Consider the following 25691-nt stretch of genomic DNA (forward strand, 5'->3'; position numbering starts at 1 on the left):
CGTTTTTCCCTTTAACAGACATCCATATACATGAGAACAAAAGAATGTGTGTTGAAGAAGTTGTCAGACCCATTATGAGGCGAAAGGTGATTTGAAGAGGTCCTTGACCAGTTGCTCAAATTAATTAGCATCATAAAAGCAGTGATCATCAAAATAATTCAGCATTTTAAATGCCCTTCTTTGTCCCTCTTATTGCCCTGGGAATCCCCTGAAAATGTACTGTCTTGGCGATGGCAGGACATTTGAAGTTTTGAAATGGCACATCTGTAGCAGCTTGCTAGCTCTCATGCATTGAAGGAGGCATGAGCTCAACAAGTCACAATGATGCCTTGTGAGCTTGTGGATCTGCTTTTATTTTTATTTTTCCTTCTTTAGTTGTTAGAAGTAACTTGTTGTAATTAGAATCACAGTTTATAAGTGTAAAGCAGTCACCTCCACAGCTGACAGTAAGTCATGTGACCTCAGGGGAGTTGCTTGAGCTCATACATCAGATGTTGTTATAAAGAGTCCAGAGAAGTGTCTGTAATAGAGCTAGCCTTCACCTTTGACCCTAGAGGAAGCCTTCATGACCAAGGTAATTAAATACCAATCACTCCGACATACCATCTCAGAGCTGGGCTATAGGTCAGACTATTGTTTTTATATTTGACAGCCTAGGACATTATACCCAAAGACTGGTTGTTAGAGGCTTTCACCAATTGGAGATGCCCAAAAAGGAGGCAAAAAGGCTGGCAAAGTATTGTGATGTCTGTCTCTGCTATAATTGGCATCTGCCCCATACTGTATGGTGTGTGTGTGTGTGTGTGTGTGTGTGTGTGTGTGTGTGTGTGTGTGTGTGTGTGTGTGTGTGTGTGTGTGTGTGTGTGTGTGTGTGTGTGTGTGTGTGTGTGTGTGTGTGTGTGTGTGTGAGAGAGAGAGTTGAGAGATGAGGTGAGAACAAGTTAGCATGGCGTCATATCTTACTACTAACAGTTGAACCTGTTTACAGCTTCCATTCACACAATGTGGTGAAACATTTACCTGCACTGTGTGTGTGTGTGTGTGTGTGTGTGTGTGTGTGTGTGTGTGTGTGTGTGTGTGTGTGTGTGTGCGTGTGTAAGATATGACTTTGAGACTTTGAGTTCCTCTCTCGCTCTCCCTCCCTCCCTCCCTCCCCCTTAGGCTGTCTCTCTGTCTATATATCCGCCTGTCTGTCTGTCTGTCTGTCTGTCTGCCTGCCTGCCTGCCTACTAAGAATAGAGGGGTGAAGGGGTTAATGTTGTTGAAGTGTTTTATACATTATACTAGAACCACTTGGTATTTAATATGTAAAAGTGTGTCTGAATCTGAATGAGTAAAAGTATTATAAACACAACTTGTACTGTTGATATAGGAAGCATGTCTTCAGATCTGTGTGTGTGTGTGTGTGTGTGTGTGTGTGTGTGTGTGTGTGTGTGTGTGTGTGTGTGTGTGTGTGTGTGTGTGTGTGTGTGTGTGTGTGTGTGTGTGTGTGTGTGTGTGTGTGTGTGTGTGTGTGTGTGTGTGTGTGTGTGTGTGTGCGCGCGCACGTGTACGTGTGTGCGCGGGTGTGTGTGTGCGGATTGTGCATATGCAGCAGCCATTTACTGTTTCCTGGTCTATTTTGACTGTAATCTTGACAGGTTTAATAAAGACCAAAGATGAGTCATTGTGAGGAGAGAGAGGAGGAGGGAACTGACAAACAGCTCATCCACAGACCAGAGCCTCCATCTGTGTCTATGAAGAGTGATGAACCTGGACCTCCAGATACAAAGTATGTCAATCCTCCTATACATTTTAATTTACTTATAACCCACACTTTTATATTATCCTTTGTAATAATAAAATAAGATATCGAAGCTCCTTAACATTTGGTGGGTGCTCCTGATATTTTTCTGGTGGTAGCACCAGTAGTCTATCAAAGTAGTCTATCAATCTATCTGTCTGTCTGTCTTAGCCGCGGCCCGTCAATAGAGGGCACTAGTGCACCGCAGCACCTCTCCTAAACCTAGATCTTCCTTGAATAAATATTACTTTAAAATATATTCTATATATATTTTAAATGATCAAACCAACAAGGTAAATATTATATAGTTAATGACTAGTGAGTGAAATGTATAATCTACCATAACATGTAGATACAAAACCTAAACTTAATGGTGTGCGCAAAAAGCTTTAAACATTGACTCATAATGTTAGTTGGCGCGTTCACGCTCACTCTTCAGTGCAAGTGATTGGAGCTCCCTTGAGCGCAGGTTTGCGCTGTTTTCAGCACATAGATATCTATACACATAGAACTGTACTGACTGCTGCTGCTCATTCCAACGGATTTCTATGCCTATTATGTCTATGCTGACTGAGTTATGCTTCGACGCACAACGGGATCATCGATGTACAAGCCCACAAGCGTCACAGAAGCAAGTTGTTGTGAGTTGTTATAGATCGGCGATTTGTTGCTGACAAATGCTAGAGGACATTGCCTGGATTCGCCTATAAGTTAGAGGACAGGCACGCAGCTCCGCAGGGGGAAACAGTTCAGTTGGATCACATAATGTAACGCAGGTAACAACGCAACCATTTAAATCACAGTAGCTATAACGGTGTTACTGAATGGGAAAAGGTAACTAGTTACTTTATTAGCTACCGCAAAAAGCTGTTGCTTTACAACACTGGTCCTGACACTGATGTTGTCATTCACATGATAATTGTAGAATCATTTGTATAATTCCAGAAGTCTTCACCACAGACCAGAGTCTCCAACACCCAGCTGTGTGTCTATGAAGAGTGACCAGTCTAAAGGAAGATTTCCTAACTTCAGTAATGAACCTGGATCTCCAGACACAGAGTATGTGAATCCTCCTATACAATATACACAAGACTACGATATGACAAGACAAGACAAGACAATATCATGCTAATTACATGCTAATTACTAAAGCACAAGACACCATTTTACAATGGTGTAACTAATTGTAATAAAACTCAGTTTTATTCCAGATGAATTTAAAATACATAGGTGAGCAATGACATACAAAATTTATAACATCCCCTGTTTACTGTGTACCTGAGACCCAACTGGCCTGTGCTTCACTCTTGTTGGCTGCAGCTTAAAGAGGGGAATATATGGGTGAATCATACAGCACCCTACACTTAACACTGCAAATCCATAGAGTAACATAACAGCTCTCTAAAAACTAGGCCAAAACCCTCGTTACACACACTGCAGTCCAATCAGTGTATAAAAAACCCTCACCTGCAGTCACTTGACCCACAACGGCCACACCGGTCATGAACTTCCGCTGTACCATGAATGTCACCACCTATACATGCAGGTCACACACACATGTTACACATAATCACATGTGATACAGTGAAAAAATAAACCTTTTTGTTCACCTTTGCACATACATAAAATATACTCACATGCCTTCTCCAGTTTACATGTCTACACTTTACTGGAGAGACAACACCTCTGCACTATATCAACACCACCAACAATGGTACAGACATAACAATATAACACACATTGGAATTGTAAAACAAAATTAAAGTACACAAAAGTAAAACACAAAGTAAAAGCAAGGAAACAAGCAATCAGGCATACCATTTGACAGGTCAGCAGCTGCACACAAACATCCCTCTCTCACAACACACTATAGGCGATCTGCTACCTGCATGTTCAGAAAGGCCTTATATACCTGTGTCACTTATGACATCACTTTATCTCTGCCTCTCTCTAGGGGCTACATATGGAATATCTATCTATGCAACTGTTATTGTACAGTTTTTCTTAAAATACATTTTAAGCATTTTTTTCTCTTTTTTCCCCCTTGTTGCTCTAGTGTTGTGAAGTGAAACACATATATTTGACTCTTATATTTGTATAACTGGATGTAACAATAAGGAATCTTCAACAGACTGATGTTTTCATTCACATGATAATTGTATAATCATTTGTATAATTCCAGAAGTCTTCACCACAGACCAGAGTCTCCAACACCCAGCTGTGTGTCTATGAAGAGTGACTGGTCTAAAGATATACCTCCTAACTACAGTAATGAATCTGGACCTCCAGACACAAAGTATGTGAATTCTCCCTATACAATATACACAACACTATGATATGACAACACAATATCATGCTAAGTACATGCTAATTACTAAAGCACAAGACAACATTTTATAATGGTTTAGCCTCCCTGCCCAATATTAACCAATATGTATCAGTTACTATGTGTGCAGTTTGTTAATGAATTGGTATAAATCACATTGTGGTGTTCAGTGGTGAAGCTGCACTAGACATTCACACATGTGTGTGTGCATGTCCTCTCTGTTTAACAAACTATGTGTATCCCTGCTATAATGATTAACAGTCAGGACTAAGTAGCATAGAAAAATACAAATCTTTATTTGGTATATATATGTAATTGTAATAAAACTCAGTTTTATTCCAAATTCATTTAAAATACATAGTGAGCAATGACATACAACACTAATAACATCCCCTGTTTACTGTGTACCTGAGACCCAACTGGCCTGTGCTTCACTCTTATTGGCTGATCTCAGATCTCTACAAACTAGGGCCAAACACCTTGGTTACACAGCAGTCCCATCAATGTACAAAAGCCTCTCACCTTTATAGCAGCCCAACACAAGGAGCTCAAGCACAGCTGTGTTATCTAATAGAGACACTGGTGGAGATGGTTAGACAAAACCGGACAAACAATAAACACAAATAAATGTTCACATTTTGTTGTTGTTCACCTTTGCACATACATAAAAATATACTCACATGCCTGCTCCAGTTTACATGTCTACACTTTACTGGAGAGACAACACCTCTGCACCATATCAACACCACCAACAATGGTACAGACATAACAATATAACACATTTGAATTGTAAAACAAATTAAAATACACAAAAGTAAAACACAAAGGAAAGGAAAGGAAACAAGCAAACAGGCATACCATTTGACAGGTCAGCAGTTGCACACAAACATCCTCCTCTCACAACACACTATTCGGTTCTTAAGTCTGACGTAATTTTGTAGTCCGATGTCACGTCCGGGTCCAAAAGGCACCAGCGCCGTCCACTCTTCATTGTAAACAACATGTTGGAACCCGTAAATCTTTTTACAATAACCTCCTTTTTCAGAAATGAACCATTGAGGGTTAATAAGGGTCTTAATGCTAATATCATAGAAGTACAAAGTATTTATTTATTATTATGATTTAACATTATTATTATTAACATTAAAACACTTGGACCCGGAAGTTATTCTAGCGGGGCGCAACGTCACGTCTTAACAATCGAATAGGCCATCTGCTACCTGCCTGTTCAGAAAGGCCTTATATACCTGTGTCACTTCTCACATCACTTTATCTCTGCCTCCCTCTAGGGGCTACATATGGAATATCTATCTATGCAACTGTTATTGTACCGTTAAAATAAAAATACATTTTAAGCTATGTTTTCTCTTTTTTCCCCTTTGTTGCTCTAGGGTTGTGAAGTGAAACACACATATTTGACTCTTATATTTGTATAACTGGATGTAACAATAAGGAATCTTCAACAGACTGATATTTTCATTCACATGATAATTATAGAATCGTTTGTATAATTCCAGAAGTCTTCACCACAGACCAGAGTCTCCAACACCCAGCTGTGTGTCAATGAAGAGTGACTGGTCTAAAGATATACCTCCTAACTACAGTAATGAACCTGGACCTCCAGACACAAAGTATGTGAATCCTCCTATACAATATACACAACACTATGATATGACAACACAATATCATGCTAAGTACATGCTAAGTACATGCTAATTACATGCTAATTACTAAAGCACAAGACAACATTTTATAATGGTTTAGCCTCCCTGCCCAATATTAACCAATATGTATCAGTTACTATGTGTGCAGTTTGTTAATGAATTGGTACAAATCACATTGTGGTGTTCAGTGGTGAAGCTGCTCTAGACATTCACACATGTTTGTGTGCATGTCCTCTCTGTTTAACAAACTATGTGTATCCCTGCTATAATGATTAACAGTCAGGACTAAGTAGCATAGAAAAATACAAATCTTCATTTGGTACAAATAAGGAATTGTAATAAAACCGTTTTATTACAAATTCATTTAAAATACACAGTGAGCAATGACATACAACATTAATAACATCCCCTGTTTACTGTGTACCTGAGACTCACCTGGCCTGTGCTTCACTCTTGTTGGCTGCAGCTTAAAGAGGGGAATCTATGGGTGAATCACACAGCACCCTACACTTGGCAAAGCTAACACTGCATATCCATAGAGTAACATAACAGATCTCTACAAACTAGGGCCAAACACCGTGGTTACACAGCAGTCCCATCAATGTACAAAAGCCTCTCACCTTTATAGCAGCCCAACACAAGGAGCTGAAGCACAGCTGTGTTATCTAATAGAGACACTGGGGGAGATGGTTAGACAAAACCACACAAACAATAAACACAAATAAATGTTCAAATCAGCTAACCAGCTCCTCACTCTTACTTCTCACCATAAGTCTTCCATGAGCATAAATATGCTCGCTTGCGGCAGCCGGCCAGCTGACCTTTAACCTGTTCTTAAAACCTACAAAGAAAAAGGAACGGTCATCATTAGCTGCTCACTCAACATGACCCTCAAAGTTATCAAAATAAACTGCATTATTAAAAGCATAGATAACAAGCTACTTTACCAGGAGGCTTTTAGGGTGTATGCAGTCACTTGACCCACAACGGCCACAACCGTCATGAACTTCAGCTGTACCATGAATGTCACCACCTATACATGCAGGTTACACACATGTTACACACAATCACATGTAATACAGAGAATGGACGAACCTTTTTGTTCAGCTTTGCACATACATAAAAATATACTCACATGCCTTCTCCAGTTTACATATCTACACTTTACTGGAGAGACAACACCTGCACCATATCAACACCACCAACAATGGTACAGACATAACAATATAACACACACTTGAATTGTAAAACAAATTAAAATACACAAAAGTAAAACACAAAGTAAAAGCAAGGAAACAAGCAATCAGGCATACCATTTGACAGGTCAGCAGTTGCACACAAACATCACCCTCTCACAACACACTATAGGCCATCTGCTACCTGCCTGTTCAGAAAGGCCTTATATACCCGTGTCACTTATGACATCACTTTATCTCTGCCTCCCTCTAGGGGCTACATATGGAATATCTATCTATTCAACTGTTATTGTACAGTTTTAAAAAATATACATTTTAAGCTATTTTTTCTATTTTTTCCCCCTTGTTGCTCTAGTGTTGTGAAGTGAAACACACATATTTACGGGGACAGAGCTCTGCTCTGTACACGTATTGTTATTGGCAGTATTCTGTCACTTCTTCTTCTTCTTCTTCTTCTTCTTCTTCTTCTTCTGCCACTTTTCGCAGTTCTGGCTGAACCGCGCTGTCGCTTTTTACGAAACTCGGCCATATGGTAGATGGTCATGAAAAACGATCAAAAAATAATTCTCACAATCTTTCGTCCAAAGGTGGCGCTATAGCACTCAATTGAAAATGCCAACTTTGACCAGGTATAACTCATGCCCTGTTTGACCTACAGCCATGAAACTTGGATACACATATGCGTCTCCTCATGCTGAACAACTTTCACCCTCTGACTTTTGACCTCTGACCTTTAGATCTCCCACCATTTTGAATTATATGAAAAACAGTCATTGGCTCCTAACTTCTGCATTTTTTCACTTATGGAAAATCCGTTGGAAATTTTTGTAGGCAGTGGTCCAAGGTTCAAGTGCTAAACGTTTCGTGCAGATTACTCAAACATCCCAGGAGGAGATAGATTTTAACTATTACAGTTTTATGAAAATGATTCATCTGTGCCTAAAACATACATGCAGACTCACATTTCTTTGAAACTTTGCAGAAATGTACAGGGTCATTCCAAATATCACTGAAACCAATCTTACTCCAATTGGCCAAAAGGGGGCGCTATAGCAATTTTTTGAAAAGGCAGACTTTAAACAGGCATAAGTCATGCCTCGTTTGGCCGAAAGTCGTGAAACTTGCTTACACATGTGCCTTGACTCATGAGGAACACACGTATCGATTTGACCATTAAGCTCCGCCCTTAGATTTTCCGCAATTTTGAGCAGTTTGAAAAATACTTGTTTTTGCCAGTTCTGGCTTAACCGTGCATACGCTTTTTACGAAACTCGGCCATATGGTTGATGCTCATGAAAAACTACCAAGAAATAATTCTCACACTCATTCGTCAAAGGGTGGCGCTATAGCACTCAATTGAAAGTGCCAACTTTGAACAGGTACAACTCATGCCCTGTTTGACCTACAACCATGAAACTTCGATACACACATGCGTCTCTTCATGCCCGACAACTTTCGTGGTCTGACTTTTGACCTCTGACCTTTAGATCTCCCACCATTTTGAATTATATGAAAAACAGTCATTGGCTCCTAACTTCTGCATTTTTTCACTTATGGAAAATCCGTTGGAAATTTTTGTAGGCAGAGGTCCAAAGTTCAAGTGGTAAACGTTTCGTGCAGATTGCTCAAAAATCCCAGGAGGAGATAGATTTTAACTATTACAGTTTTATGAAAATTATTCATCTGTGCCTAAAACATACATGCAGACTCACATTTCTTTGAAACTTTGCAGAAATGTACAGGGTCATTCCAAATATCACTGAAACCAATCTTACTCCAATTGGCCAAAAGGGGGCGCTATAGCAATTTTTTGAAAATTCAGACTTTAAACAGGCATAAGTCATGCCTCGTTTGGCCGAAAGTCGTGAAACTTGCTTACACATGTGCCTTGACTCATGAGGAACACACGTATCGATTTGACCATTAAGCTCCGCCCTTAGATTGTCCGCAATTTTGAGCAGTTTGAAAAACACTTAAACCCAGGATTTTTCAGCTATTTGCGTGAAACTGTATCATCTGTGTGATCTCCTTTTTCACAGTTACTTGTCTGTTGGGCCAATGGCGTCTCCCTTAAATGAATGCCTCACAATCTCAAGGTCGCCAGTTCAAGCCTCACTTGATGTAGACTTAATTTAAGTTGAATTGCAAACAACATGACTGTATCAATGAATACATGTGCAAATGGTAAAGATAACCTGAAATGCTTATTTGAGAGTACGTTTTTTACGTATGACATACTTCATTCTGAAAATAGCTGATCTACAATCTCACAACTTTTCATGGTTTGTGAGCTTGTAGATCGGCTACTTTCATTAGTTTTGGTTCTGAGGAGATGTACAATTTCTTCATTGGTAAATGGCTTGTGAACGAGTGATCTTAGTGTTAGTGAAACAGGGGCTTGGTTCATGAAAGAAGGCAAGAGTTTATGATCTTCAACAGACAATATCAGCCTGGACAAAGCTATAGCACTATAGGTAGTGTTGCAGCCTATTAGTCTGAAGGTTGAGAGTTCGAATCCTGTTAATGGCAGTAGGTTGAGATGTCCAATCAAACCATTATGTTTCCATCTCTCTCTCTCATCAATCTATTGTTTCCATGTCACTCTCTCTCTCTTCAATCTATTCCGTTTCCATGTCTCTCTCTCTCTCTCTATTCACTGGCCCCGTATTATCGCTGCTTGCAGCTATATTTGACTCTTATATTTGTATAACTGGATGTAACAATAAGGAATCTTCAACAGACTGATGTTTTCATTCAAATGATAATTGTAGAATCATTTGTATAATTCCAGAAGTCTTCACCATAGACCAGAGTCTCCAACACCCAGCTGTATGTCTAAGAAGAGTGACTGGTCTAAAGATATACCTCTTAACTTCAGTAATGAACCCGGACCTCCACACACAAAGTATGTGAATCCTCCTATACAATATACACAACACTATGATATGACAACACAATATCATCCTAAGTACATGGTAATTACATGCTAATTATTAATGCACAAGACAACATTTTATAATGGTTTAGCCTCCCTGCCCAATATTAACCAATATGTATCAGTTACTATGTGTGCAGTTTGTTAATGAATTGGTATAAATCACATTGTGGTGTTCAGTGGTGAAGCTGCACTAGACATTCACACATGCTTGTGTGCATGTCCTCTCTGTTTAACAAACTATGTGTATCCCTGCTATAATGATTAACAGTCAGGACTAAGTAGCATAGAAAAATACAAATCTTTATTTGGTATATATATGTAATTGTAATAAAACTCAGTTTTATTCCAAATTCATTTAAAATACATAGTGAGCAATGACATACAACACTAATAACATCCCCTGTTTACTGTGTACCTGAGACCCAACTGGCCTGTGCTTCACTCTTATTGGCTGATCTCAGATCTCTACAAACTAGGGCCAAACACCTTGGTTACACAGCAGTCCCATCAATGTACAAAAGCCTCTCACCTTTATAGCAGCCCAACACAAGGAGCTCAAGCACAGCTGTGTTATCTAATAGAGACACTGGGGGAGATGGTTAGACAAAACCGGACAAACAATAAACACAAATAAATGTTCACATTTTGTTGTTGTTCACCTTTGCACATACATAAAAATATACTCACATGCCTGCTCCAGTTTACATGTCTACACTTTACTGGAGAGACAACACCTCTGCACCATATCAACACCACCAACAATGGTACAGACATAACAATATAACACATTTGAATTGTAAAACAAATTAAAATACACAAAAGTAAAACACAAAGTAAAGGAAAGGAAACAAGCAAACAGGCATACCATTTGACAGGTCAGCAGTTGCACACAAACATCCCTCTCTCACAACACACTATAGGCCATCTGCTACCTGCCTGTTCAGAAAGGCCTTATATACCTGTGTCACTTCTCACATCACTTTATCTCTGCCTCCCTCTAGGGGCTACATATGGAATATCTATCTATGCAACTGTTATTGTACCGTTAAAATAAAAATACATTTTAAGCTATGTTTTCTCTTTTTGTCTCCGCCAGGCCGAAAGGCATGGCGAGAGAGTATGTTTTACCCTCCGTCCGTCCTTCCGTCCGTCCGTGTGTCCGTGTGTGTGTGTGTCCTGTCTGTGTGTTACCAGCTAATCTCCGGCACCGTTGACCCGGTCGCTGCGAAACTGTGCACACCCACTCCCTGGATGCCAATTCAGAACCTCTGCCCCACATTTTTCACATGGGCCTGTTATAGCGCCACCAGGAGGCCGATTTGTGCAAAACCTATTTTTCCCCATTACTCCTACAGTTTTTAACCAAACGTCATGCAAATCGGTACACAGTATCTCTATAGTCATGTGATCAACCCTGATCTGTCCGATTTCCCATAATCCATCCTCATTGGCTAAGGTTGACTTCCAAAGTGTCCAGGATTGGTCTATTTTGAACAAACTGCCTCAAATCATGAACGCAGCTTGCCATTTCCATGAAATTGCACACGCACATTCCCACTAGGCCGAGGAAGAAATGCCACTTGAAATGTTTCAAATCAGCCTCATGGTGGCGCTATAACAGGCCGATTTGCATTTTTAACTATAACTGCACCGATCTGCGTGAAACTTTGCACGCACACTCCCTAGAGGCCAAGGAAAAACATTGGACTGCATTTTTCACATCTGCTTTTTACAGCGCCACCAGGAGGCCGACTTATGTAAAATACATTTTTGGAGATTATTCCTTCAGATTCTGTCCAAAAAACACGCAAATTGGTACACTGCATCTCCATAGTCATGTGATTCTGATGGATCTGTCCGATATTTCATATTCCATCCTATTTGGCTTACAGTGGCTTCCAAAGTTTGCAGGATTGGTCAGTTTTAATCAAAATGCCTCAAAACATGAATGCAGTGTGCAATTTCCGTGAAAGTTTGCATGCAGATTCCCACTAGGCCGAGGAAGAAATGCCCCCCTTTTCACATTCACATTGGCCTTTATAGCGCCACCAGCAGGTCTAACTTAGCAAAACACATTTTTGGAACAAAATGCCTCAAATAATGAATGCAGTGTCCCATTGAAAGGCCTAAGAAGAAATGCCACCCTTTTCACATTGGCCAATTATAGCGCCACCAGGAGGCCACAATAACCTACCTGACCTGGCGGAGACCTGTGCTCCGAGGAGCACTTTTTCTAGTTTCCCCTTTGTTGCTCTAGGGTTGTGAAGTGAAACACACATATTTGACTCTTATATTTGTATAACTGGATGTAACAATAAGGAATCTTCAACAGACTGATGTTTTCATTCACATGATAATTATAGAATCATTTGTATAATTCCAGAAGTCTTCACCACAGACCAGAGTCTCCAACACCCAGCTGTGTGTCTATGAAGAGTGACTGGTCTAAAGATATACCTCCTAACTACAGTAATGAACCTGGACCTCCAGACACAAAGTATGTGAATCCTCCTATACACAACACTATGATATGACAACACAATATCATGCTAAGTACATGCTAAGTACCGTAAATTTCGGACTATAAGCCGCGACTTTTTCCCCATTTTTCGACCCTGCGGCTTATATAACGGTGCGGCTTATCTATGGATTTTTATAGCTAACGGCCACTAGGGGACTTCCTAAATCTAGGGATTTTACACCCGCGGCTTATAGTCCAGTGCGGCTTATATATGTAGAAATCATTCAATTTAGCTGCTGCGGCTTATATTCAGGTGCGGCTTATAGTGCGAAAATTACGGTACATGCTAATTACTAAAGCACAAGACAACATTTTATAATGGTTTAGCCTCCCTGCCCAATATTAACCAATATGTATCAGTTACTATGTGTGCAGTTTGTTAATGAATTGGTACAAATCACATTGTGGTGTTCAGTGGTGAAGCTGCACTAGACATTCACACATGTTTGTGTGCATGTCCTCTCTGTTTAACAAACTATGTGTATCCCTGCTATAATGATTAACAGTCAGGACTAAGTAGCATAGAAAAATACAAATCTTCATTTGGTACAAATAAGGAATTGTAATAAAACCGTTTTATTACAAATTCATTTAAAATACATAGTGAGCAATGACATACAACATTAATAACATCCCCTGTTTACTGTGTACCTGAGACTCACCTGGCCTGTGCTTCACTCTTGTTGGCTGCAGCTTAAAGAGGGGAATCTATGGGTGAATCACACAGCACCCTACACTTGGCAAAGCTAACACTGCAAATCCATAGAGTAACATAACAGATCTCTACAAACTAGGGCCAAACACCGTGGTTACACAGCAGTCCCATCAATGTACAAAAGCCTCTCACCTTTATAGCAGCCCAACACAAGGAGCTGAAGCACAGCTGTGTTATCTAATAGAGACACTGGGGGAGATGGTTAGACAAAACCACACAAACAATAAACACAAATAAATGTTCAAATCAGCTAACCAGCTCCTCACTCTTACTTCTCACCATAAGTCTTCCATGAGCATAAATATGCTCGCTTGTGGCAGCCGGCCAGCTGACCTTTAACCTGTACTTAAAACCTACAAAGAAAAATGAACGGTCATCATTAGCTGCTCACTCAACATGACCCTCAAAGTTATAAAAATAAACTGCATTATTAAAAGCATAGATAACAAGCTACTTTACCAGGAGGCTTTTAGGGTGTATGCAGTCTCTTGACCCACAACGGCCACAATCGTCATGAACTTCAGCTGTACCATGAATGTCACCACCTATACATGCAGGTCACACACACATGTTACACATAATCACATGTAATACAGAGAAAGTATAAACCTTTTTGTTCACCTTTGCACATACATAAAAATATACTCACATGCCTTCTCCAGTTTACATGTCTACACTTTACTGGAGAGACAACACCTCTGCACCATATCAACACCACCAACAATGGTACAGACATAACAATGAATTGTAAAACAAATGAATATACACAAAAGTAAAACACAAAGTAAAAGCAAGGAAACAAACAAACAAACAGGCATACCATGTGACAGGTCAGCAGTTGCACACAAACATCCGCCTCTCACAACACACTATAGGCGATCTGATACCTGCCTGTTCAGAAAGGCCTTAGATACCTGTCACTTATGACATCACTTTATCTCTGCCTCCCTCTAGGGGCTACATATGGAATATCTATCTATTCAACTGTTATTGTACTGTATTGCTCTAATGTTGTGAAGTGAAACCCACATATTTGACTCTCTTATACTTGTATAACTGGATGTAACAATGAGGAATCTTGAACAGACTGATGTTTTCATTCACATGATAATTGTAGAATCATTTGTATGATTCCAGAAGTCATCACCACAGACCAGAGTCTCCAACACCCAGCTGTGTGTCTATGAAGAGTGACCAGTCTAAAGGAAGATTTCCTAACTTCAGTAATGAACCTGGACGTCCAGACACACCGTATGTGAATCCTCCTATACGATATAAACAACACTATGATATGACAACACAATATCATGCTAATTACAAAAGCACAAGACATCATTTTATAAAGGTGTAGCCTCCCTGCCCGATATTAACCAATATTTGTAAGTTACTATGTGTGCAGTTTGTGAATGAAGTCCTACTAATTACAATGTGGTGTTCAGTGGTGAAGCTGCACTATATACACGAATCCACGGAGCGGTGCCCTGTAGGTGGCGCCGCCATTGCTGCGGTGTCAGACTCGATCAGCTGCTGCTGCGCGGTGTCAGTCAGCTGCTGTCGCTGACTGCTCACGTTACTCTTTTACCTGCTTTTTACTAACTTTTACCAACACTAACTTTACAAAGATGTACAGAAAATCGGGATGAACCTGTGTAGTTTATGGTTGCTTCAACAGCCAAGCAGGTAAAGAGTAACGTCAACAGACGGACAGAACCGCAGCAGCAGCTGACTGAGTTTGACACCGCAGCAATGGCGGCGCCACCTACAGGGCAGCGCTCCGTGGATTCGTGTATAGCTACTGTATAGGACTATACTGTCCTATCTATTTAACAAACTATGGAATATATGTCTGTCTGTCTGTCTGTCTGTCTGTCTGTCTGTCTGTCTGTCTGTCTGTCTGTCTGTCTATGCAACTGTTATTGTCTCCGCCAGGCCAAAAGGCATGGCGAGAGAGTATGTTTTGCCCCCTGTCCGTCCGTCCATGTGTCCGTCCGTCATTCTGTCTGTGTACAGCTAATCTCCGGCACCGTTGGCTTGATCGCAGTGAAACTGTGCACACACACTCCCTTGATGCCACAGCAGAACCTCTGACCCAATTTTTTCACATGGGCCTTTTATAGCGCCACCAGGAGGCCGATTTGTGCAAAACATATTTTTTTACAGTACTCCTACAGATTTTGTCCAAAAATCCGACAAATCGGTACACAGTATCTCTATAGTCATTAAACGAAATGGGTCGTTCAGATTTTTTTATATTCCATCCTGATTGTCTAAAAATGGCTTCCAAAGTTTGACAAAGCCGACTTATGTAAAACATTTTTTTTTGTATTACTCCTTCCGATTTTATCCAAATTTCACGCAAATCGGTACACATGATCTCTATAGTCATGTGATCAAGACGGATGTGTTTGCTTTTTCATATTCCATCCTGATTGGCTAAGATTGACATCTAAAGTTTGCAGTAGTGGCTTGTTTTGAACAAAATTCCGCAAATCATGAACGCAGCATCCGATTGCGGTCAAACTTTGCACGCACATTCTCACTATGTTGAGGAGCAAATGCCACCATTTTAACATTGGCCTGTTATATCGCCACCAGCAGGTCTAATTTAGCAAAACACATTTTTTGAACAAAATGCCTCAAATCATGAATGCAGTGTCCGATTGCCGTGCAAGGCCTAAGAAGAAAATGTCACCCTTTTCACATTGGCCTATTATAGCGCCACCAGGAGGCCACAATAACCTACCTGACCTGGCGGAGACCTGTGCTCCGAGGAGCACTTTTTCTAGTTGTAATGTATTTTTTTTTTCATTTTCAGCTTTTTTTCTCTTTTTTTTTCTTGTTGCTCTAATGTTGTGTAGTGAAACCGACCTATTTGACTCTCTTATACCTGTATAACTGGATGTAACAATGAGGAATCTTCAACAGACTGATGTTGTCATTCACATGATAATTGTAGAATCATTTGTATAATTCCAGAAGTCTTCACCACAGACCAGAGTCTCCAACACCCAGCTGTGTGTCTGTGAAGAGTGACCAGTCTAAAGGAAGATTTCCTAACTTCAGTAATGAACCTGGATCTCCAGACAGAAAGTATGTGAATCCTCCTATACAATATACACAAGACTATAATATGACAACACAATATCATGCTAAGTACATGCTATTTACATGCTAGTAAAGGTATGGTAAGTGATTTTCTTTGGTTAAATACGTGTTAAATAGCTCAATATTCTAATAGTAATCATTGCTATAGAGTGTTTGTTCAGTAACAATAGTCTCCATGTCTCTCCTGCTCTTTATTAAACAGAAAATGCTTTTTCAGGTTGGGATACCAATTGTATCCAATCAGGATAGAGAACTCAGTCAGGATAAATATTAAATAAGTGAAAGTGGAAGTGATGACACAAAGAAATGAGCAGACACAACATTGGAACTGGAACACTATAACAAGCTGATAAATGGCTAATCTCTCCGTATTGGCTGACATTTTGTCACCTATCTGAAAAAGTATTTTCTGTTTATTAAAGAGCTGGAGAGACAGGGAGACTCCTGTAACTGAACAAACACACTATAGCTATGATTACTATCAGAATATAGGGTTTTAACCTTTTAACAAAAAAACGTTTTGTTTTAACCAAAACATATCACTTACTCTACCTTTAATAAAGCACAAGCAACATTTTATAATGGTGTAACCTCCTTGCCCAATATTAACCAATATGTATAAGTTACTATGTGTGCAGTTTGTTAATGAAGTCGTACAAATCACAATGTGGTGTTCAGTGGTGAAGCTGCACTAGACATTCACACATGATGTCCTATCTATTTAACAAAATATGTGTATCCCTGCTATAATGATTAACAGTCAGGACTAAGTACTATAGAAACATAAATCTGTAATTGGTACAAATAAGGAATTGTAATAAAACTCAGTTTTATTCCAAATTCATTTAAAATACATGGTGAGCAATGACATACAACATTAATAACAACATTAATTAATATCAACTAACGAGCTTAACCAGCAGAAATATCAGTACAATAAATCTTCATCTCCACAGAGAGAGGAACAGGAGTGGTTGTGATGTGACAGAGCAGGCGTCCAGGTGTTCAGTGTGTGAGGAGGTTCTGACAGATCCAGTCTCTACCAGCTGTGGACACTGGTTCTGCAGACAGTGCATCACCTCTTACTGGGACCAGTCTGCTCCAACAGGACACTATGGCTGTCCCCAGTGTGGAAAGAGATCCAGAACCACACCTGGACTGAAGACACCCAGTCAAACCACACCTGGACAAAGTAAGATGGGACAGAATTCGCGAAAATCTTAAAATATATATAACTAGAAAATGTGCTCCTCGGAGCACAAGTCTCCGCCAGCAGACCCGTGCTATTTTAAGCTTGGCTGTTAGCACTGATATCACTTCGAAACATTTAAACAATGTTTCGAAGTGACCTACCTATTTATAGGTCTCTATTTCGTCATGCGTCTCGCTAGCCAATCAAAGCACACCCTTTCAACGTATTGTCACGTGTCACGTGAAGCTTTACCAATGTTAGCTTGGCTGAGGTGGGGGGGGGGGGCACACAGGTGGACGAGAACGAAAACATAGTCTCTTGGCGGAGACAATAAATGGAATGCTTAAATTGCAGAAATCTTAGTCAGACTAAATGTTCAAATTATTGTCTGTACCAATATCCAAATGCAAATAATGAAGCTAAACAACTATCAACTCTAGACAAAAACAACTGGTCTTGTGTCATTACTTTTGGCTGTTTTTCTTAACAAATTGCATATTTTCTGGAGGGCATTTAATTAGTAAAGTGTGCTGTAAAGATGTAAAGTAATATTAACCTAAATGTTTAAAACAAAATGTTCTTCTCCTTTCAGATGTCAGTCTGCAGGATGATTTGAATGATTATAAGATCAGTTTGAACAGTCTTGATGATGTGAAAGACCACATGACAGAAGAGTCTGGAACCTCCCTCACCAGCACCTACACAGAGCTCTACATCACAGAGGGAGAGAGTGAAGGGGTTAATAGCCAACATGAGGTGATACAGCTTGAGACGGCTTCCAAGATGAAGACCTTCCATGACACACCAATCAACTGCTGTGACATCTTTAAACCCCTCCCTGGCAGAATGACACCCATCAGAAGAGTTCTGACCAAGGGCATCGCTGGCATTGGAAAAACATTCTCTGTGCGTAAGTTCACTCTGGACTGGGCAAAGGGTTTGGAAAATCAAGATATAAATCTCCTGGTTCCCTTTTCATTCCGGGAGCTGAACTTGGTCAGAGATGAGCAGTACAGTCTTCTCACACTGATCCATGTTTTCCACCCAACATTAAAGAAGGTCACAGCAGAGCAGCTTGCTGCCTGGAAAGTTGGCTTCATCTTTGATGGTTTAGATGAAAGCAGGTTTCCATTGTTCCAAAACAATGACATTGTTTCTGATGTCACAGTGACATCATCAGTGGACGTACTGTTGACAAACCTAATTGAGGGGAATCTGCTCCCCTCAGCCCTCCTCTGGATAACGACCAGACCTGCAGCAGCCAATCAGATCCCTCCTACATGTGTTGACATGGTGACAGAAGTGCGAGGGTTCACAGATCCGCAGAAGGAGGAGTACTTCATGAAAAGATTCAGTGATGAGAAACAGGCCAGCACAGTCACCTCGCACTTGAAGACATCAAGGACCCTCCACATCATGTGTCACATCCCACTATTCTGTTGGATCATTGCCACCATTCTGCTGGACATGTTGAGGACACACACGATAGGACAGCTGCCCAAGACCCTGACTGAGATGTGCTGCCACTTCCTGTTGGTTCAGACAAAGAGGAAGAAGAAGAAGTATGATGAGACACATGAGGTGAATCAACAGCAGCTCATGGAGTCTGACAGGGAAGTTCTTCTGAAGTTAGGCAGACTGGCATTTGAACATTTGGAGAAAGGTAGCATCCTGTTCTACCAAGAAGACCTGGAAGAGTGTGGTCTTGATGTGAAAGATGCCTCACTGTACTCAGGAGTGTGCACAGAGATCTTCAAAAGAGAGGGTGTGCTCTTCCAGAAAACGGTCTACAGCTTTGTTCATCTGAGCATCCAGGAGTTTCTGGCTGCAGTCTACCTGTTCCATTGTTTCACAGAGAAGAACATGAAGGTACTGAAGACATTCCTGGAAGATAATAAATACAAGAGTGACCGCTCTCTCTCCGACTTCCTGAAAGCCGCTATGAAAAAAGCCCTGAAGAGTAAAAATGGCCACTTGGACCTACTTGTTCGGTTCCTTCATGGCCTCTCTCTGGAGTCCAACCAGAGTCTGTTAGGAGGCCTACTGGGTCAGACAGAGAACAGTCCAGAGAGCATCCAGAAAGCCATCAAGAACCTAAGGAGAATGGCCACTCATGATGCCTCTCCTGACAGATGTATTAACATCTTCCACTGTTTGATGGAAATGAACGACCACTCATTACATCAGGAGATCCAAAAGTTCCTGAAGTCAAAGAACGGATCAAAGAAGAAACTGTCTGGGAGCCAGTGTTCAGCTCTGGCTGTCATGCTGCTGATGTCTGAGGAGGTTCTGGAAGAGTTGGACCTGGACAAATACAACACAACGGAGAAGTTTCGATGGAGACTGATCCCAGCTGTGAGGAACTGCAGGAAGGCTCGGTTAGTAGTCAAGTGATTAGAAACATCCATAGAGTCAATCTGCCTTTACAGTTAACACTATAATTAGAAATGAAGGTTGACATAAACGTTCCAATAATGCTGTCTGTGTCTCAAATAGTGACTAGTGGTATGGTGTGTATGTCCAAATAAAGGCCAGACCACAATAAAGCAGAGTAAAAACAAAACTAAGAGTCAAAAAGCCCCACCAGACCAGTGGTTTGAACCCACTGACATTGCCATCCAGTAGTGGAACTTAAAATAAAAAGGACACGATAATTGTTATTTTCAATGGGCCTCATTCACACAGCTCTTAACATTTCTGCTATATTCTTTAGTGTAGGTTTGTTTGTAAATAAAGAGCCACGTCTGATTCATGAAAGGCTGTGTAAAGCCTTGATTTGTGTGCGTCTCAGGTGCATCAGATGATGAATTCCACCAAATCAAATGTGCGTTCATCATCTGCATTGTTCCACGCCCCTTTTAACACTATAAAAGACAACCGAAATACCCAACATTAAACCCGCTTCACCGTGGTGAAAGCACTCTGTAGTACAAGTTCAAAGGCATCACTTGTCAAAAAGAAAAGATCTACAAGCTTACAATGCTTTGCATCGTTGGTAGCATGAAGGTGAACCTGTGGAATGTGGAGACACATTTCCTGGCAATATTTGTAAAGACAAGATGTTTTGGTTCCAAAGTATTGGACCTGACGGCTGAATAAAATTGCCATTACCAATGCTGTAGTACATCTGAATATCCATAGATAACTTATAAACAACATATGTTTGTCCAAGCTCCAGATTCAATAATTTTATTACAACTGCCACAGTTCACCAGTTGAGCTTCTTTACTCTGTTAAAGGGGTTTAAAACCCTAAACCATTATTATATATATATTTTGTTTTAATGCTGGTCTCTGCCAGTTACACATGTTGGCAGTACATTTGCCATGTATTTGCTCATTCTCACTTTATTAATTTCACACCTTCAACTGCTGGTTGAAATCTTTGATATCAAAATTGCGATATCCCTCTGTACAGTCCTTCTGTACAGATGTATAAGGTGCATTAAAATCTTTGAAAATTGCAGATCTACAAGCTCACAACGCGTCGCTTTGCAACGCGTTGACACAGTACTTAAGTACTGTATTGATACAGTACTTGAGTAAATGTACTTAGTTCATTTCCACCAATGTTCTTTTAAGACTAAGCTAAGATCACAGGCTAGGAGATGAAGTGAAGTTGAAGCAGAGAAGCCTACCTCAGTTTACAACAACAATGTGGTGAAACACACCCATCCAGGTTCACTTTATATATTCTGACAAATAATAACTTGTGCTGCTGTGGGATAAATCACCCGCCCCGGCCCCCTCCCCTGTAACTAAAGGTATACAGATATCATCAAACGTACAGTAGCTGATTAACAGACAACTAGGAAAGTAATGCTCTCCTCCGCTCTATTCAGTAGCCTACCTACCTACCTACCTACCTACCTACCTACCTACCTACCTACCTACCTAACCTACCTACCTAACCTACCTACCTACCTAACCTACCTACCTACCTACCTACCTACCTACCTACCTACCTACCTACCTACCTACCTACCTACCTACCTACCTACCTACCTACCTACCTACCTACCTACCTACCTACCGACCTACCGGGGAGGGGGCTGAGTTTTGTAGCCTAGACTCGTTGGAAATAAGCACAACAAGACCATGCCTTCATCATCATCAATCCATTATTAGAATGGCCCAAATTAATTAACATTTTGCGCACGCTTTGTATTGCGCTTTACATTAAATTTGTCTATAATTGAAGAATTTAATTCTCAGACAATTAGGATACTTTTTTTTGCAAAATAAAATAACATATCGTCCAAAAATAGTCTAATAAAAACATTCAACGATTGGACTCACCCAATCGCCGACATAAAACCCCAACCTTAGTACACACAGAACAACAGGAGAACTCAAGTCCTCGAACTATTCATATGTGTCCTCTTTATGAGTTATTCTACCATGAAAACAGACCATACCATATGAGAAATGGACCATACCATTAGTGAAGGGGTGTACAGAGGATGGCTTTTTAAACATTGAGCTTGGTTACTCAGATTACTTACATTACATTAACTTTTCATCTGTTGTTTACTTCCCTTCTCTGATCATACTTAAACTGTTTATGTCTGTATAACTAGATACAGTAGGAGATCTCTTAGGTAACTTCCATGACAGTGAACTAGGTATAATTTGTTTTGATAATCTCTTATTTAATCTGTATTTACAGACTTGTTGGCTGTAACCTCAGACAGACAGAGGTTGAAGTTGTGGCTTCAGCTCTCAGCTCTAATCCTTCCCATTTGAGAGAATTGGACCTCAGCAAAAACAACCTGCAGAAAGCAGATCTGCTCTTTGCTGGACTGAAGAGTCTGCACTGTAGACTGGAGATTCTACGGTAAGATACATTTACCAGATTTATTTTGATTAAGGGTTGTGACTGTGTGCAGATATTCTGTTAACCTACTAAATGGGGCTGCCCCTACTAATCGTTTTCAAAAAAATATTTGGTTATTGTATTTAATAAATGTTTAATTGAGATATATACGTTTTTTCCCATATTGCTGTCATGTCTTAATAAAATGATGCTTTTAAGAAGGAAAATAAACAGGGGCCATTCACCTAGGGCTCGGGCACCCACAGGAGACAGCGAACACCCACTGGGAATGCGCTGGTCGGACAGATCTACAAGCTCACAATGTGTCGCTGACACGACGCATTGTGAGCTTGTAGATGTACTATTTTCGCCGCACAACCCCGTCATAAGACAGAGTATACATTGGGCTGTAACGTGTGCAGTGTCTGGTTACTATAGTAACGTGACTGAACACTGTCAATGAACAAACCAAGATGAGACGACATGTATTTCTGCTGCCATGCACCTGTCTCACTCTCTCACTGAGAGCTCTTTATTTACACCAACTGATATGACCATATATGGAGATCTCTATCTGTCAGTCCTTGCTTGTCCTTTTTATGGGACACTGCTCCTATGTCACAAATGTGCAGTAGGGTGGACCTAGTGGCCAAAAAAAAAGGTGGCTAAAATGTGCCTGAATAAAAAGAATGTAGTTTTATATTAACTGTACAATATGTAAGTACATCAAAGGTGGGGAAAGAAGCCTAGGCATTAGCCAGAGCACTGATCAATAGTCTGTGGCAAGTTTGGAGGCAAGTGGAGACCTTGCGTGATGGCCAACCCGGGACGTACACCACAGCGTGGGCATTTAATTAAAGTAGTAGGATATTGGATTTAGGTTCAGGAATGTTACACATACTAAAAAACTCAAATCTCCATGAATTCAAGGTTTAATTGATAGGGAAACAGTATTTTTTGGGGTGAAATATTCCTTTAATGGAAGAGAAAACTCTATTAGTATACTCAGCATACTGTAGGTGAAGTGCTCACATGTAACATGAAGGTAACCAACATTAATTAGACTCATCCAATCGCCGACAGACGACCCTAACCTTAATACACACAGAACAACAGGAGAACTCAAGTCCTCAAACTATTCATATGCGTCCTCTTTATGAGTTATTCTATCATGAAAACAGACCATACCATATGAGAAATGGACCATACCATTAGTGAAGGGGTGTACAGAGGATGGCTTTTTAAACAGTGAGCTTGGTTACTCAGATTACTTACATTACATTAACTTTTCATCTGTTTACTTCCCTGTTCTCTGATCATACTTAAACTGTTTATGTCTGTATAACTAGATACAGTAGGAGATCTCTTAGTTAACTTCCATGACAGTGAACTAGATATAATTGTTTTCATGGTCTCTTATTTAATCTGTATTTACAGACTTGTTGGCTGTAACCTCAGACAGACAGAGGTTGAAGTTGTGGCTTCAGCTCTCAGCTCTAATCCTTCTCATTTGAGAGAATTGGACCTCAGCCAAAACACCCTGGACTCAGGACTACTTGATCTGCTCTTAGCTGGACTGAAGAGTCTGCACTGTAGACTGGAAATTCTAAGGTAAGATTAATTCACCAGATGTATTTTGATCACTTCTGTTTTATTATGTACTGTATTATGTGAATATAATTTGAATGCTGTGGTGAGAATGTATTAATAAGATTGATATCATGGGAACCCAAGCCTATCTCATGTCCTGCCATGCTGAGATACAAAATTACATTATCATTGTTGGATGTATTTAGTCAGATCTTCATCATCTTCTAGTTTTGATTAATTTTATTGATATTAATGGGCTCAAGCGTCCATTTCACGAATAGGGATTTCACTCTATGACAAACCTTAAAAAGTTTTCTCCATTTCCTCTCTATAAGCATGTGGTATTTTTCTCCTTCCGATCAAACATCTTTCTGAATTCCTAATACTCACCATTGTGATGGAGAAAACATTTGGGGTTGATGAATTAAAATGATCAAATAACCTATGAGGCACAGAGAGCAGGAACATCCTCAAACATTTAAAACTACATTTGTGAGAAACATTAGGATAGCCTTGTTCATTTTTAGCAATGAAAAAAAACAATTGTGCAGATGATCTTGCAATGATTGTTTGATGGTAGTAACAGCCTTGTATTAAAATCTGCAAATGCATTAACTATAGTGGGACAAGTGAGCTGAACTTTATCTGAAGAATCTGTCTTTATTTTCTTTCTTGTTTTATTGTATTCTTGTTGTATTGTTTTCTTTCTTTCTTTCTTTCTTTTTTCCTTTCCCTCTTGGGTCACTAGTCCAAAACTCTGACAGTCCATCACAGCCAGGTCCAGGTTCTCAATCCAGGAATAATGTATATTGTAACGTGTTTTATTTATTATTTTAATTGTTTATCTGGTGTTTCATTCTTCATTCAGACTGGCTCAGTGCTGCTTGTCAGAGAGATGCTGTGAAGTTCTGTCCTCAGCTGTAAACTCTCATCCCTCCCTAAGAGAGTTGGACCTGAGCCTCAACATGGTGAATGATTCAGTTCTGGAGAACTGCATGTGAGTAGACTTGGACTGTGTCCATGTTGGATAGTACAGTGAATGTACAGTGTGTCCCTCATGTGTCTCTTAACGGTGTATTCACTCTGACACAAAGTCACAAATAGATGCAAATATGTATGTATAAGTAGTTAATACTTTAACAACAAACACAATAAGGATATATATATATGTGTGTGTGTGTGTGTGTGTGTGTGTGTGTGTGTGTGTGTGTGTGTGTGTGTGTGTGTGTGTGTGTGTGTGTGTGTGTGTGTGTGTGTGTGTGTGTGTGTGTGTGTGTGTGTGTGTGTGTGTGTGTGTGTGTGTGTGTCACTCACACACACACACACACACACACACACACACACACACACACATACAGATACTTCTCAAAGAATAATAATTTAATTTATGCACTCAATACTTGGTTTGAGCTACTTTTGAACAAATGATTTCATCATGGCATGGAGGTGATCAGCCTGTGGTTCTGTTGAGGTGTTATGGAAGCCCAGGTTTGCTTTGATAGCAGCCTTAAGCTCATTTGTATTGTTGAGTCTAGTGTCTCACACCTTCCTCTTGACAATACAACATCTATTCTCTGTGGGGTTCAGGTCAGGTCAGTTGTCTGGTCAGTTAAGCACAGTAATACCATGGTCAGTACACCAGTTACTAGTAGTTTTGACACAGTGGGCAGATGCCAAGTTCTGCCTAAAATCTCCTGGTAGATGTTGTGTTGACTCCAGTGTGAAGTTTTCACTGTCAGTGATGATGTTGGGTGTCATGTCATCTGGTGTTGGTCCACTGTGTTTTATCAAGTCCAACAACACATTATCTATCAGGAGATGTTAGAGCACTTTGTGCTTCCGTATG

At 40.2% G+C, this 25691-nt stretch overlaps 2 protein-coding genes across 2 annotated transcripts in view; both read left to right on the top strand.

The window, feature by feature from the left end:
• The window catches only part of LOC311062402 (uncharacterized protein), a 700443-nt gene that overhangs the window by 404556 nt on the left and 270196 nt on the right, over positions 1–25691 (top strand). The window contains exon 41 of the mRNA XM_084081416.1: positions 16120–16233. Within this exon, the coding sequence (XP_083937542.1) occupies positions 16120–16233 (114 nt within the window). The remainder of the gene's footprint in view (positions 1–16119; positions 16234–25691) is intronic.
• LOC311062409 (NACHT, LRR and PYD domains-containing protein 3-like) overlaps positions 3972–25691 on the top strand; it is a 165402-nt gene continuing 143682 nt past the window's right edge. The window contains exons 1-9 of the mRNA XM_084081424.1: positions 3972–4079; positions 5627–5740; positions 9761–9874; positions 12291–12404; positions 17205–17440; positions 18033–19818; positions 22109–22276; positions 23693–23866; positions 24714–24842. Of these exons, the coding sequence (XP_083937550.1) occupies positions 4012–4079; positions 5627–5740; positions 9761–9874; positions 12291–12404; positions 17205–17440; positions 18033–19818; positions 22109–22276; positions 23693–23866; positions 24714–24842 (2903 nt within the window). The 5' untranslated portion in view covers positions 3972–4011. The remainder of the gene's footprint in view (positions 4080–5626; positions 5741–9760; positions 9875–12290; positions 12405–17204; positions 17441–18032; positions 19819–22108; positions 22277–23692; positions 23867–24713; positions 24843–25691) is intronic.

This window comes from Gymnoscopelus microlampas (genome assembly GCF_963454915.1).
Source record: "Gymnoscopelus microlampas genome assembly, chromosome: 15".
Classification (NCBI taxonomy): Eukaryota; Metazoa; Chordata; class Actinopteri; order Myctophiformes; family Myctophidae; genus Gymnoscopelus; species Gymnoscopelus microlampas.